At 35.4% G+C, this 15,924-nt stretch overlaps 1 protein-coding gene across 1 annotated transcript; it reads right to left on the reverse strand.

The window, feature by feature from the left end:
- Positions 1-329: 329 nt before the first annotated feature.
- On the reverse strand, positions 330-5,808 carry LOC140955249 (uncharacterized). Its single transcript, XM_073407350.1, has 8 exons — positions 5,342-5,808; positions 5,049-5,236; positions 4,794-4,940; positions 2,468-4,505; positions 2,079-2,221; positions 1,429-1,907; positions 624-1,257; positions 330-589 (listed from the first exon to the last, which is right to left on the reverse strand). The coding sequence occupies exons 1-8, from the start codon at positions 5,806-5,808 to the stop codon at positions 330-332; spliced, it is 4,356 nt and encodes a 1,451-aa protein (XP_073263451.1).
- Positions 5,809-15,924: the final 10,116 nt, after the last annotated feature.

Below are 15,924 nucleotides of genomic sequence, written 5' to 3' on the forward strand. Positions count from 1 at the left end.
CTTTGATGTCATAAACCATGGGTTCCCATCTATTTCTCCTTCGACTGAATAACAATGAGCTGGAAAATTTTTAATCTCAATGTGGATTGGTTGTACCTTAATTCCGAAATCAATTTTGGCCATAGAAGCTAAAGTTGCCAAAGCATCAGCAAACTGGTTTTTTGTCTCTTCCCATATGGGTAAAATCTATCTCATCAAAGCCCTCAGTCAGTTTTGAGAGATATTGTTGATATGGATCAATTTTTCTTCTTTAGTCTGCCATTCGCCTTTCACTTGACAGATTATTAACATTGAATCCCCATAGACATCCAGCTTCTTTATTTTCATCTCTAAAGCAGCTTCCAACCCAAGGATACAAGCCTCATATTCAGCAGTATTGTTAGTACATTCAAATTGTAGTTTGATTGAGATGGATATTGCTTCTGGTCAGGTGAGATTATCACAGCGCCTGCTCCATTGCCAGATACATTCACTGCCCCATCAAAATACATAATCCACCAATCATTCTTCTCTTTGTCTTCTTCTACTATCAATACATCCTCATCCGGGAAGTCAAATTTCAAAGGCTCATAATCTTTGATAGCATTATCTGCCAAATGATCAGCAATTACACTTCCTTTTACAGATTTTCTTGTCTTGTATTACAATGTCATACTCGGCCAACATTACTTGCCACCTTGCTATTCGGCTTGATAAGTAAGGTTTCTCAAAGATGTATTTAAGAGGATCCATTTTTGAGATCAACCAAGTGGTATAATACAACATATACCGTCGAAGACGCTTCGTGCTCCATACAAGAGCACAACACAGCCTCTCAATCATAGTATATCTGGATTCACAATCTGTAAACTTCTTGCTCAGATAATAGATAGCTTGCTCTTTTCTTCCAGACTCATCATGTTGTCCTAACACACAACCCATTGCTTCCTCAGTTACTGTCAAATACAAGATCAAAGGTCTTCCAGGCACAGGCGGCATTAACAAAGGTGGATTTTGTAGGTATTGCTTTATTTTATCAAAAGCTTCTTGACAATCTTTGTCCCAAGTACCAGGATTCTTTTTTCGAAGCAATCGAAAAATTGGCTCACATGTTGCTGTTAACTGAGATATGAATCGTGCAATGTAATTCAAACGTCCCAAGAAACCTCTTACTTCTTTTTCGGTTTTAGGAGCTGGCATTGCTTGAATTGCTTTCAGTTTATCAGGATCGACCTCTATTCCTTTATTACTTATCACAAACCCTAGCAACTTTCCAGACTTCACCCCAAATGAGCATTTTGCAGGATTCAATTTCAACTGATACTTCCTCAGTCTATGAAATAATTTTCTTAGAATCTGAACGTGATCTTCTTCATTCGTAGACTTGGCAATCATGTCATCCACATACACTTCAATCTCTTTGTGTATCATATCATGAAAAAGTGTCACCATTGCCCTTTGGTATGTGGCTCCAGCATTCTTTAACCCGAATGGCATCACTTTGTAGCAAAATGTTCCCCATGGTGTGACAAAAGTGGTCTTCTCTTTATCTTCTTCAGCCATTTTTAATCTGGTTATACCCGGAGAATCCGTCCATGAAGGAATAAGTTGAGTTCTAGCAGCATTGTCTACCAAGACGTCTATATGAGGCAAAGGGAAATTATCCTTTGGACTAGCTTTGTTTAGATCCCTGAAGTCCACACATACTCTGATTTTGTCATCCTTCTTTGGTACTACCACTATGTTCGATACCCATTGAGGGTATTTAACGACTTCTAGAAAACCAGCATCCCACTGCTTCTTTATCTCGGCCTTGACCTTGAGTAGAATATCCGGGCGAGTTCTTCTCAATTTCTGCTTGACAGGTTTACATCCTTCTATCAAAGGCAATCTGTGTACTACAATATCAATGTCTAAACCAGGCATATCTGCATAAGACCAGGCAAACACATCCACATACTCTCGTAGTAGTGAGGTTAAACAACATCTTTCTTCTGTTAGTAATCAAAGTTCCGATCTTTAGCTCTCTTCTATCTTGCTCGGTGCCTATATTTATCACCTCTAATTCTTCTTTTGCAGGTTTCCAAGCATGCTCAGACTGTCTACCTGTCTAGTAAACTCTTTCATATAATCTTCATTCCATTCCTCTTCGTCCGTTGCAATCACATCCTTATCAAAGTTTGGCCATTCATTTTCAATGCAATATGTTTGTGGATTTATGGAGGATTCGCTTTCAGAATTCCTGAAAGCGGAAGGTGTTTTGTGTAAATGCGTATCTTGTAGCCAAACAAAACAAAAAAGATAACAATTGTTGAAGAAAATGCAAGATCTCAATAATATTTTAAAAGCTGACTCAATAATTATGAAAAGACCTTATGTTGACATCTTGAACCAAGATTTCCAACTAGGTACAAAAACACAAAGCAAACTCCAAAGCAAAGCACACAAAGTACATAAGAGCAAATATAAGCAGACGCTTATTCATTACTTCTTGAAAACAAATGGGGCTTCTTCAATCTCCCAATTATGGAATACTTCGTCAACAACAAGCTTTCGCACAAAGGTGTTGGTTGGAGCCTCCTCTAGAGAGTGGACAGTTAACTGAGGTAATAGTTCATCTTCTTTTGCTGTTTTTGGCTCATCATCAGAATTCCAGTCTTTTCCTTCACCTTCCTCTACATTGTTGATGTCCATGAAAGCTAGTTTCTGCCCCAAGACTTCCATCATGTTTTCAGGTTTCATCTCATACGCTGACTTTGGGAAAGAAACATGGATAGGTGGGATTACAATGTCTTCTTCTTCTGGCTTCCTTCCTTCTATTCTGGCCAACCTTCTTTCTCGCTTAATCCTAGTAGCTCTCTGGTAATCATCTTTCTTAGGCTTAAAGCCAAGCCCAAACCTCTGATCAACAGCCTTAATTTTCATTATGTTGACTCTCTTGAGATTTCCAGCACTTGGATCATTCTGGAATGGTAGCCCATGTTTCAAAAAGCACTTAGCTATCATTCTGGCAGTATGAGAAATCATTGGTCTTCTTAACACCGTATTCTCTGGTACCCATTCAGTGTTCACAACCTCGAAGGCATGGAGATTTCCATCTTTGCAATCTTCTGCTTCAATATAAGGGACCGACACATTCCTTATCATGGACAAGGTTTCTTCTGCCTTAACTTTTACTAGAGTACCATTGATAATATACTTCAAACATTGGTGTAGAGATGATGTCACAGCCCCAGCGGCGTGTATCCATGGCCTTCCCAATAACATGCTATACGAAGGATGGATGTCCATCACTTGTAATGTTATCAGAAACATCTGAGGCCCTATAAACAATTCAATGTCAATGGTCCCTATCACCTGTCTAGGGGAACCATCATATGCTCTAGCTGTCATCGTGCTTGGTCTCATGTAAGTAACATCAATTGGCATCTCATCTAATATATGACTTGGTAGCACGTTCAACGCTGAACCATTATCCACAAGCACTTTACCGATCAAATAGTCCTTACATTTCACGGTGATGTACAAAGGCTTGTTATGCCCAGTCCCTTCCGGGCCTAGCTCATCTTCTGTGAAGTATAAGTAATTGGATGCTTGAATTCTTCCCACCAAATGTTCCATCGTATCTTGAGTAATATCCTGCGGCACATATGCTTCATTCAACACCTTTTGCAATGCCTTACGGTGTAACTCAGAACTCAAGATAAGTGACATTAAAGAGATTCTAGCAGGAGTTTTCTTCAACTGATCCACCACACTATACTCACTATGCTTCATCAACTTCAGAAATTCATTGGACTCATCTTCACTTATAGGTTTGTTCACTCCCATGCCTTTAAAAGCATCAACTATTTCTTTTCCTTTAGCTTTCCTCTGCCTCTCTAATTCTTCTGGTGTAAAACACCGACCACTTCGAGTTAAACCACCGATTTCAGGGTGAAAGATGGGAGTAGGGTTCTTAATGTTGAAAGAATACCCATAAGGCATTGAGCCATAACTTTCACTGTTTGTGCATACAGGCTTGGTCAGGATTAGTTTTGGTGGACCACCCACAGTTGGTTGGAGTCTACAAACTTCCATTTTTGTCTCCTGATGGCCTATCATCCCAACTTCACTGCTCTCTTCTTCACTCTCTATCCTTAACATGCCGAAAGTCAGCATCCTTTTCACTTCGTGGTGAAATTCTTCACAATCATCAATGTGATGTCCCACCTTGCCATGAAACTTACAATAATTATTTTCATTCATCACTGGTTCAAACTCAGATAAATATCCAGACTGTACCAGCATATCATACAATCTTTCCATGGAAACTTTCAAAACGCTTTCCTTTTTACCCTCAATTCCTACAGCATTCACTCCTCCACCACTTGCAGCATGATTGGGCAAAGGATTGGATTTCACATTCGGTGCATCATCAAAAGTTATCCATCCAGCCTTTATCAATTGCAGAAGCTTGTTTTTGAATGCATTACAGTTTTCAATGTTATGCCCAGCAATGCCAGCATGATATTCACATTTCAGATCTGGCTTATACCAATTTGGGTATGGAGGTTACAGTGGGGTTAAAGGAACGAGAGCTACTTGCCCAATACTCAATAACTTTGAGTACATTTCTCCCAAAGGAAGTGGTAATGGTGGCAGTCGTTCTTGGGTTCTTTGAAAATTCCTTCTTGGAGGATTAACGATCTGGTTACTTTGTTGGTCATGTGGTTGGTTTTCTTGGTTGGTAGGGAAAGGTTTAGTGAAGTTTACACTTGCAACTTGTTGGGTAGGCATTTGGAAGTTATAATGGTGGTAATTTGTTTTCTTACCCTTGTACATTCCTTCCACGTTGTTCACCTCGGAATCCTTCTTTTTCCCAGTAAAGCCTTTCTTCTCAGTAGGCTCTGACATTCTCCCCGCTCTTATCGCTTGTTCTATTCTCTCAGCAATAGTTACAGCATCATAGAAATGTTGAGCTGAACTACCCACCAGGTGTTCAAAGTAGGGAGATTTAAAAGTGTTAGAAAAAAGAGTGACCATTTCTTTTTCTAACAAAGAGGGTTGCACATGAGATGCTTTTTCACGCCATCTCAAAGCGTATTCTCTTACAGTCTCTTTGCTGCCCTTTTCCATGATTAACAAGCTTGACCTGTCCGGGGCTACCTCCATGTTGAATTTATACTGCTCCACAAAGGCTTTTACCAAATCTTTCCACTTTCTGATCTTGGTGTTATCCAGCCTTGTATACCAGCTTAATGCCGATCCAGAAAGACTGTCTTGAAAGAAATGGATGAGAAGTTTCTCATCATTCACTACTTCTACCATCTTATTGCAATAAGATTTAAGATGAGTGATTGGGCATTCAGTTCCAGTATACTTGATGAATTCTGGTACCCTAAATTCCTTGGGTACAACTACATTTGGAACTAAACACATTTCTGCAGCATAAACAGGATCATATAAGTCTGCCCCTTCGACTGCCTTCAATCTCTCTTCTAGAGCAGTCAATTTATCATAATCGACATTTTCAGAGAATTTCATCCTTTGTGGGCCATCAGTTGCCAGGTTTACAGTAACTGGCACTTGTGCTGGTGGAACATTGGCAGTGAACTGTTGTTCAAATGAAGAGGGATTTGCCCCTAAATTTTGAGGCGGGAATACAAAGGGGGCTGATGGCATAGATATAGATGGAGTTGCAACTGCCGGCTGGGTAGAGGTACCTTCCCCAGACTTGGATACTAGGGTCTGCTCGAGTAGACTTGTAAGTCGTGCTATATCGTTTTTCATGTTCTCTAACTCTCTTTGATAATAAGCCTCTAGTTGGGCTCTTTCTTCATTCTCCATTATCTTCCTTCGTAGTCGAGTGTAATGAATTTTATGGCCTCTTGGGGGACCTATATTTCAACCTGGATGAATGCAAGTAAACTAAATGAAATGCACAAATGGGTGCAAAATGCCATATGGTTTATGCATGTTTGTTATTGGTTTTAAATTTTCTTTTAACTTATGATAAGGAACAAACCAGATCAGATTCTCTTAAAAAAAAGTTCTCACTGAGGACTCCAAACCTACAGGGACTTGAACCGATTTAGGGGAGAAATTTGATGCCATAAATCAGAATCAAAATAAGCATTTCTCATTATTTTACAATATTACAATTACAACAGACTCAATCTTTCCAAAGCCTTGGACCGTCATATGCTGAGATCTCATTAATTCCATCTCTGATCAACCTAAAAAACCGATGGAATTCATTTCTAGTCATTGGATCACCGTCTGCTATTTGTTGGGCTATACCTCTTAATCCTAAAGCATAATTCTTGGCATCATCTGCTTGTACATGATAGCGCATAGCTTCAGAAGCCCAACATTCTACTTCTCTTTCTGCATTTTCTTTTTCTGATAATAAGGTCTGCTCAATAGAAAGCAAATGATCCACCCGCTCATCTAAATTGGCAATTATTATATCTTGACTTCGGCACTGCTCCTGGAGTGATTCATTTGTCTCTTCCAACTTCAATACCATTTCCTCAGCTTTTGATGCTCTTCCAATCCATCTCTTCATGCTAACATCTTGCCTCTTCTTATCCTCTGACAAAAGTACATATTTTTCTTGTAGTTGCTGAAACTTAAGTTGTTGTTGTTGTAGTTGAGCTAACAAATCATCCTTTTCTTTTCTTGTGTTAGCCAAAGCTTTTTCTTGAGTGATTAGATTAGATTCTAACCTTCTTCTTTTAGCCCCTAACTCTTCCACTTCAGCATTCAAACTTAGGTTGTAAGATTCTTGTTGGGCGCGAACTTCTTCGTATATGTCTTCAGCAGACTGAATCAAAGACCTCGGTGGCCCTTCAAAAGGAGGGACTCTGTACCCTTTCCCTCTAGTCTTTTGCCATATCGGATACCCTTTAGTTGTTTTTCCTTCTACTCTCTTAGCAGAAGTAACCCTACCAGGATGTTTCCATGCCTTCCTCACTGACTCTAATAATTTCTTCGAGGTCTTGAAATCTTCATAAAATGTTGCCAGTTCGGTAGTCCTTGGAATAAACTGCTCAAATCCAAATTGTCGCAAAACCATGTTGGGACAATAACTAATACAGCAACGGGCTCCTATCAACGGAACCCATGGGTACTCACCACAGTATGCCAGATAAGATTTGAAGTAAGAGTATCGACTCCTCCAATGAAACTGAGATTTACTTAAACTTCGAAACATTGATTCCCATGTGGATCTTCCTACTTCATGCAAATGTTTTTCAGTGAAATTCTCCAGCTTAGAATAAAGATGTCATGGGGTACCGATCAAACCTGAAATCTTCCCCTCAATCATATGACTCACAGTCCAGACAAACAACAACTGTAAACAACATCTTAAACGACCCCTTCCAGCTTTTCTACAATAATTTAAGGATGAGAAGGTTTCTGCCAATATCGCTGCAGCAGGGTTGATTTTAAGGGTCACCACACTTTTAAATACATTAACAGCCTCAAAATCGATCATTCCCTCGGCAGATGGGAAAAGAACCAAACCATATATGCCTAAGGCCAAAATTCTCAGTCGAATTTCGTTGCTCTCATCGCGTAATCTCCTGTTGAATATGGCTTCTAGTACATTCCAAAACCAACCCTGGTTATTTCCTAGTTTAGTCGCCTGTGCTTTTGCTAGTTGATAGTCTATTTGAGTAATCCAAGCAAAATTAGAAGGTGCATGCTCTGTATGTGTGTAAAAGTACACCTTTTCTGACTTGGGACAATCTAATAGGGCATCATACTCCTCGATAGTAGGAGTCATATCCACAGTATCAAAAGTGAAGCACCGATATTCTGGATCCCAAAACCCTATCATGGCTTGAAAACAAGCATGCTGGACCCTAATTTTCAGTAAATGTGATAGATCCCCGTATTGTTTTTGAAAATCGATTTGATCATGAGAGGATAACTTTTCCCAACAATCTAGCAACTGTCCTGTACCAAGTGGCTTGTCATCTAATTTAACATGTTCTGGCAATTGAGACTCAAACTTGGATGGCAAACAATCCCCTTCATCATATTGATTCAATTCTGATCTGGTCAAAAATTCCTCAATAGTAATGGGCTTTTCCATCTCACACTTCCTATAAGGATCGGTGGAGATTTAATGAGAATAGGAAATGTATATGAATATGTATGTTAATGCATTGATATTTGTTTGTGTCCTAAAGGTATATCCTAATTGATAAGATCTAGCTCATAGGGTTTGGCTCAGTTGATTCTAATCTTAAAAATTTTCTTTGGTTCTTAGATTGCCCGAATTACCCATGGGGTAATCAGCCTCTTAACCTTATACAACATGAGTATGGGAAGAAAATTCCACAATACCCGTTGCATAGGGTGAGTTACAATCCAAGCGAAAGTCCAAATGAGCATCAGTGGACATAAGTCACACTTGCCACCTGAATCTTTCTTTTCTAATCTTAAAAAGGACGAGCTCGGGTCCAAAGCTTTTATGGGTTCACCGTGAAGTGTGTGAATACACAAATAAATAACATGCATGCATGTGCAAAATCTAAAAAATTGAAATGATTGACAATAAATATCGCATAAAATAAATGCTCAAAAATAAACAGCAATAAAAAAAAACAAATGAAAAAACACACACAAGCAGTTGGTTCAACCCTAGTCCCCAGTGGAGTCGCCATTCTGTCGATATACGACGTCGGGCGACGACTCCACATCATTTTTGTTTATTTAACAAAAAGATTTTTTTTATTTTTATTGGGGAAATGAAAAATTTATTGGAGTCGCCATCTAGTAATTTGAGGGAACTAGAGATCCCAAATTAGACACTGGTCCCAGAGATTCGGGTACTGGGTTAGTTATGATTAAGGGAAGGTAGACACCACCCTTAAAACATCCTTTCAAAAGAAAGGTTACCCTTACTTGTGTGTTTTTTATTTGATTTAAATGCTATTATATTTTGAACTTATTTGCAATTTCATTTGTTTTAAATAGTTAACGTCGGTCCCTAAAAATAGGAGACGCGTTAAAAAAATGACGTCAGTCCCTAAAAATAGAAGACTTGTCTAAAATATTGACGTTTGACCCTAAAAAGGAGATTTACGTCTGAGTTACAAAAAAATAAAATAAAATTATGAATATAATCCATATTTGTTTGGTATTTAAACTTTATTTTATTTTATTTTATTTTGACATCGGTCCTTTTCTATAAAAAGAGACATGTCGACAAACAACGTTCATAAGAGACGTTAAAAAAAAGACATCAGTTCCTAAAAATAGGAAACTCGTCTAAAATATTGGTAGAAAACTATGCGAGAAAATCACATTTTTTTTTTGAAATGATTGTTTTGAATTTTATTTTTTTAAAAAAAAAAATTCGGAGAAAACCGGGTATTTTAATACTGGATTTGTATTTTACAATGTAAATATACAACCCGATATTATGCAAACAATTGGTAGAAAATATTTGAGAAAAATCATAAATTTTTTAAAATGATTTTTTTTTTGAAATTTTTTTTTTTTTTTAAAATAAAAAATAAAAAATAAAAAAAAAGTCCACTGCATGAACAGTGGACGTGAATTATAATTCACGTCCTCTGTTCCTGCAAAAACAACAACAGCGACGAAGAAAAAAAAGAAGAAGGGTAAGAAGAGTGGCTTACCTGGCTGAAGGGTCGTGGCTGCCGTCACTATTCTGGCTGAGGAAGGTGTGCTGCCAGTGGTTGCAACGGTGGAGCTGGTGATGGCGTCGGCTTCCTGTGGCAGAGGAAGGAAGAAGAAGAGGAAGAAAAAAAAACGCGCGGGAGGGGCTGCAGTGAAGAGAGAGAAAACGACGGTGGCTCTTGGTGGTCGGCTGGTGGTTGCGTTGGCTGACTGTGGTGGAGATAATGGTGGGAACACCGGTGATGAGGATGGTGGTGGCTGAAAGTCACGGTGGAGAGAGAAAGAAAGAGTAAATGTGCAGAAATCGGCAGAAAAACAGGTTTTTTGGCTGACTTTGGACCCAATTTTCTCTTTTTTTTTAGGCCATGAAATCCACCTCTATTTATAGGCGGTGGAAGAGGGAAATCTTGTCTGCATTGAGGAAAAATTTAAGCCCTTGATTCAATTGGGAAGGATCACAACCATTGGCTCAAAGTAGGTATCATGAGTTGAAAATCTGCAGACAAAAGCTGATTGAGTAGGCCTCTTTAGGCTGTCACCAGTGCTAATATATTGTCATTTAGCCCAACCTGATCACATGGGGTTGTAGAACAAATGCATAGGATCCGTTTCATATAAGATTTGTTAAATTCTATGGACATTAGGTACATTAAATGCAGCTGCAAAGTAATCAACCAGACCAGCTTTTTCCTAGAAAAAAAATAAAATCTGCAGACAAAAGCTGATTGAGTAGGCCTCTTTAGGCTGTCACCAGTGCTAATATATTGTCATTTAGCCCAACTTGATCACATGGGGTTGTAGAAAAACTGCAAAGGATCATTTTGGTCTAAGATTTGTTAAATTTGGTGGACGTTAGGTACATTAAATGCAGCTGCAAAGTAGTCAACCACACCAGCTTTTCAGAAAAAAATAAAGAAGATAATGAACAGTGATTTTTGGTCAAAGTTCATTTCAGTCCTCTCTCTTTCAATTGAGCCCTAATTGACCCTAAACCTTTTTATTTAATGCAATTAACCCCCTCATTAACTTGGTAAAAATTAAATGTGGTCCTTTAAAATTCGGATTTTCTCAATTAAGCCCAAATTAAACTCCCAAACTTAATTTTTTTACCAATTAAGCCCCAAATAAAATTAATTTGACCCATTTAAAGTATAATTAAGTCCTTGCACTTAATTAAATCCTTCAATTGGACCCAAATTAATTCTTAAACATAATTAAAATTTAATTTGGCCCATGATTAAATCAAATTGGCCCATTAAAAAAAAATTAATTATGTCATTGAACTTAATTTTTATGCAAATTCATCCAATAATCATTTAATTTGACCTTGAATTTGCATTTTTTCTTCATTTTTTTGGCACAATAATGTACAATTAGGCCTTGAACTTCCTCCAAAATTGCAGCTTGATTCCCCGATTTCCTTTCTCCACATTGTCAACCTTTATTTTTTATTTTTTATTTTTTATTTTTGAAAAAGAAATTGATTTTTTTTTATTTTTATAAATAATAATATAAATAAAATAACATTCAAGAAAATCTTGGTGAGTCCAAAATTGGGTTACAACAATCTCTACCATATGCCAAAGGGTTTTCCATGGATAACTCATAAATCTAACATCCCTATTTGATACTATAGTTTAGGGAAGACCATATAACTTGACAATCTTGTCAAAATATAGTTTCGCAACTCTAGAAGCATCTATGGTCTTAGAGGATAAAATGGGTCATCTTAGAGAAATTCTCAAGTCGTATGTGAAAGCTCAAGCATAAAATCTATACTTACATCTTGTCAAAGGCAAATAAGAATAGGGAAAAGGGTTTAAAAGCCAATGTTTTTTTTTTCTATGCTTAGGTAGTTGATATGCTTGGCATTAACCTGCCAACTTAGCTACATATATTTTTAAGCTAGGCCAAAGAAAATGACCTCTCACCCCTTCAATGGTTTTATTTCTTCCAAAGTATATTGAAAGACCTCTAAAATGAATCCCCCACACCAAAAAAATCAAGTTCTGATGTCTTCAGGTTATAAAGTTTATTATCCCAAAACAAATATCTTTTCTAAAGATAATAACCATCTACAACATGATTACTCTTATATATCGATGTCATATATATTTCTTCAACTTTTGGTAAGATTGATACTCCTATTTAAGTCTCTTAAATCTAGTAACTTCAACACTTATAATGGATAACAATGTTACCCAACAACTCAAGGCATCTGCCGCTTTATTTTCCATTCCAAGTTTATGTTTTAATAGAAATGAATAGGCTTGCAAATACTCAACTCAATAACCATTCCTATAGTTGAGCTTCTTTTGGGAGTTGAGATAACGAATAGTCTCATGGTCGGAGTAAAGAACAAGCTCATATGGTAGCAAATAATGGTGCCAGTAGCGTAAGGCCTGAACTACCGTATAAAATTCTTTGTCATAGGTTGAGTACTTTTGTTTGGCCTCATTAAATTTCTAACTAAAATAAGCTACAAAATGATGTTTCTAACTAAGTATTCTATATATACCAACTCCCAATGCATCATATTCTATTTCAAACACCTTAGTAAAGTCGGGAAGTCATATTACTAGGGCCTCTATCATCCTCTTCTTAACCTCCTCAAATGATTTATTAACTCTTTTACTCTATTAAAACTCACATTGTTTAAAATAATCTATGATAAGAGATATAATGGTGATAAATCTCTTAATGAAATGTTGATAGAAAGTCATAAAACTAAGAAAACTATAAAACCTCATGAATATTTTTAGGCCTGAACCAATCTACAATCGCTTGGATTTTTTAGGGATTAGTAGAGATTCCCTCACATGACACTATAAACCCTAAAAAAAACCACTCAATCCATGAAGAAAAAACACTTTTTAACATTGGTAAACAAACTTTCTTTTCTTAAGGTGGTACAAACTTAAATAAGGTGATCTAAATGCTCTTCTTTGGTTTAGCTATAAATAAGGATGTTACCAAAATACACCACCAAGAATTTTCCCATAAAAGGCTTAAGCTCCTATGTCATTACCATCATAAAATTGCTTGGTGGATTAGAAAGGCCAAAAGGCAGGACTAGCCACTTATATAATTCTTTCTTAGTCTTAAAAACAGTTTTTCATTCTTCTCCCAAACAGATTCTAATATGAAGATACCCATTCTTGTAATCAATCTTAAAGGTAAAATTATGCTTTTGACATAATATCTAACATGTCATCCGATCAAGGAATGAGAAAACAATATTTCATAGTAATCTTGTTGATGACTCAACTTTCCACATATATTTTTCATGATCCATCTTTCTTAAGTGTTAAAAAGGAAAGTATTATACAAGGGTTGAAACTCTCTCATGTAAATCCTTTTTATAACAGTTCATTTACTTGTTTTTGCAATTCAACATGTTCACTAAGGTTCACCCTATAGCAAGGCAATAATACGACACCATGAACAAAATCTATGACGTGTTAAATATCATACATAAGGGGTAAAACATCAGTTAGTTTAGAAAGAAAAACATCTAAAAATTTTCTTAACACTTCCCTTATCTCTTCAGGTGGTTCATCTAAAACATTTTCTACAACCTCATTGGATGTTAAGGTAAACACAACAAACTCTTCACGAATCTTTTTTTTTTTCAAACTTTTTATGACTTATTATGTTAAGCCTATTTTCTTTCACCTTTTTCTTCTTTTTGCTACTATTATTAGGTCTTGGTGGTAATTCAATGAGTTAAGTCTTTTTACAATGGAAAATGAATGAAAAAGAATTTGAGCATCCAAAGATGGTAACATCTAAGTCATATAGCCAAGGCTTCCCTAAAATAATGTGTCCTATATCCATGGAAATTACATCACACCAAATTTTATCATGATTGACACGAATAAAAGATTGATATCTTCTCCTAAGTGTAGGAGTGTTGAAGTAATAAATAACCTAGCAAAACCAGGGTTAAACCACAAAGAGATTAACTATAATAATAATAATAATAATAATAATAATAATAATAATAATAATAAGTTAAAGAGGACTTTGAGATGTAAAATTAATGTGAAGATTCAACAATGATAAAAACAAATGTCAAGGTTAGAGGATCCACTAATAGTATTATAAATAAGTATAGTATAAACTTTTTTTATTAATCAATTGGAAACCACACACAAAGGAGGTTCCAATCGGATGATTTATCCTTAATAGTGCATTATAAATTTTAAACATGATCATATTAATTATCTTATTTAAGTAACACCAAACTTTTAAATATTGTCAGGAATTCATGATGCTAACTTATGTTAACAACAAATCAAGTTTCTTTCATAGCACAGGTGTAGGTTATACCATACGATTGGCTATGAAAGTGCCAAACATTTGTTATACCAAGTGTTATATAACACAAATCTAGATTAACCATTTAAAAAGCAAGATATTAAGAATTAGTAAGATAAAAAGATAAGACATGTTAATGACAAACTTTCTTGGATATAAACATTGAAGCCCATGTTGAGTTTATATTATACCTATTTTAACACCATTAGTGAAACCTTTTCACCTTAACATAATAAACTTAGCTAAACATTATGAAGAAGATAAACATAAATAAACAAAAGGAGAACATGATTATATAAGTATAGTAAAGGAAATGAAAGGCATAAACAAGATATTAATAAAAATATAACATGGAATAAAACTTGAACATTACAAAACACAAATAAAAAAAGAAAGAAAGAGCATGATCTTGATCTGAAAACTAAGATGCCTAAATGCATGGCAAATGCCTCTTTTTATAGGCAAAAATTAGAAACTATTGATTTATTGACTAATTGTTGAGTGGGTGGCCACATCTTGACTTGGTGACAATTTTTATCTTCTTGTCTGAACAAAACGTCATTGCTAACATCAGAATTTGAACAAACTTGATTCATGAAAGTTCTAGGAAATTGTCTCAACTTTCCAACAAAAAAAAATTGAGGTCATTTAAATTTCTAAAACTCAAGATATGGGCTGAACACTGAACAGTGTCTAGGTTGCAGGACATATTCGGACTTCTCCGTTATTGCTAAGATTTGGACTTCCAAACAGCAGAATTGAATCTTGCATTCCCATGAATATTTTAGACCTATGTCTTAGCTTTCTAGCCATAGAAACCAAATTAAAATCCAAGATCTAAAGTTCAAGACATGACCCAATGACTGAATAGTATTCCAGTTTAAATTGAACCAACATCTCTTTTCTAAGCTTCACCCTCTCTTTGTCTTCTCATTTTCAGTAGTTGAACTCATCAATCAATCCTTTGATTTATGTGATATGCATGCATTTAAGATGAACATTTACCATAAATTAAAAATATCTTATAGTATCAAACTTGTTATTATAAAACATGCTTTAGTTAAGGAGTTATTGATACTTCAAATGCAAAATGATGATATATAACCTTGATAAAAATATAATTTTAAGTACTAATTGATGATAGTTCAAAATCTTTATAAGAAAAAGACATCTCTCTTTGATTTTTATAGACATATTGTTAACCAAGGACACACTATATAGCTTAGGATGTGGGAATACCTTTAAGCCTAAGCGGGATATGCTACCAAAGGAAAAGACATCTCTCTTTAATTGCAATTTTTCCAATGAAATCAGACCAATCAATCTTTTTCTTTTTCTTTTGTTTTTTGAAGACTTTCTCTCATTTCTCATGCTTAGGGAGTAAAATCTAAAAAAGATAAAGTTTTGAAATAAAGTGTTTAATTTCTAGACTAAAAGACCAAAAAAGATTTTTGAAAAAAATCCTAAGGTAAAATCAAGCAAAAAGGCGTTAACACCATTATTTTCTTAAAGGGTTTCCATGTTTTCTTTGCTTTAATTTTAATCCCCTTATTTTCAATCTTTTTCAAACAATAATATTGAATTATTTTTGTGAAATCAAGCACCAATCTAATGTTGGGATTTTTTTATGATTTAGATAACTACATGAAAAATTAATTAAAACAAATAATCAACACAACATTGTTGGATAAAATAAAAAATAAAAAATTTAATGATCGAAAGTAAAAAAAAAAAAAAAAAAAGGACAAGAGTTGACATAATATTTGAAAAAAAAATACAAAAGGGCTACCATTTTTTTTTTCAATTTTGGTCCCCTCATTTTCCATCTCTTACACACAATAAAATCAAACTTTTTTTCATGAAATTGAGCACCAATTACTTGGCCTTTTTTAAAGACCTTAAAAACCATAAAAGAAAAAAAGGTAATCATAACAAAATATCAACCTAAAGTAATTGGTGCTAACATGATGACTAAAAAAAAAA

Source organism: Populus alba, chromosome 1 (genome assembly GCF_005239225.2).
Source record: "Populus alba chromosome 1, ASM523922v2, whole genome shotgun sequence".
Lineage (NCBI taxonomy): Eukaryota > Viridiplantae > Streptophyta > Magnoliopsida > Malpighiales > Salicaceae > Populus > Populus alba.

What these genes read in the sequence shown, in the direction of transcription:
- LOC140955249 (XM_073407350.1), bottom strand. Translation starts at nt 5,808, where the DNA reads ATGGAGAATGAAGAAAGAGCCCAACTAGAGGCTTATTATCAAAGAGAG. An exon ending in AGAATACGCTTTGAGATGGC is followed by an intron (nt 4,941 to 5,048) that starts GTGAAAAAGCAT and finishes TGGGTAGTTCAG; the next exon opens with CTCAACATTTCTATGATGCT. An exon ending in CGTGGAAGGAATGTACAAGG is followed by an intron (nt 4,506 to 4,793) that starts GTAAGAAAACAA and finishes GGTATAAGCCAG; the next exon opens with ATCTGAAATGTGAATATCAT.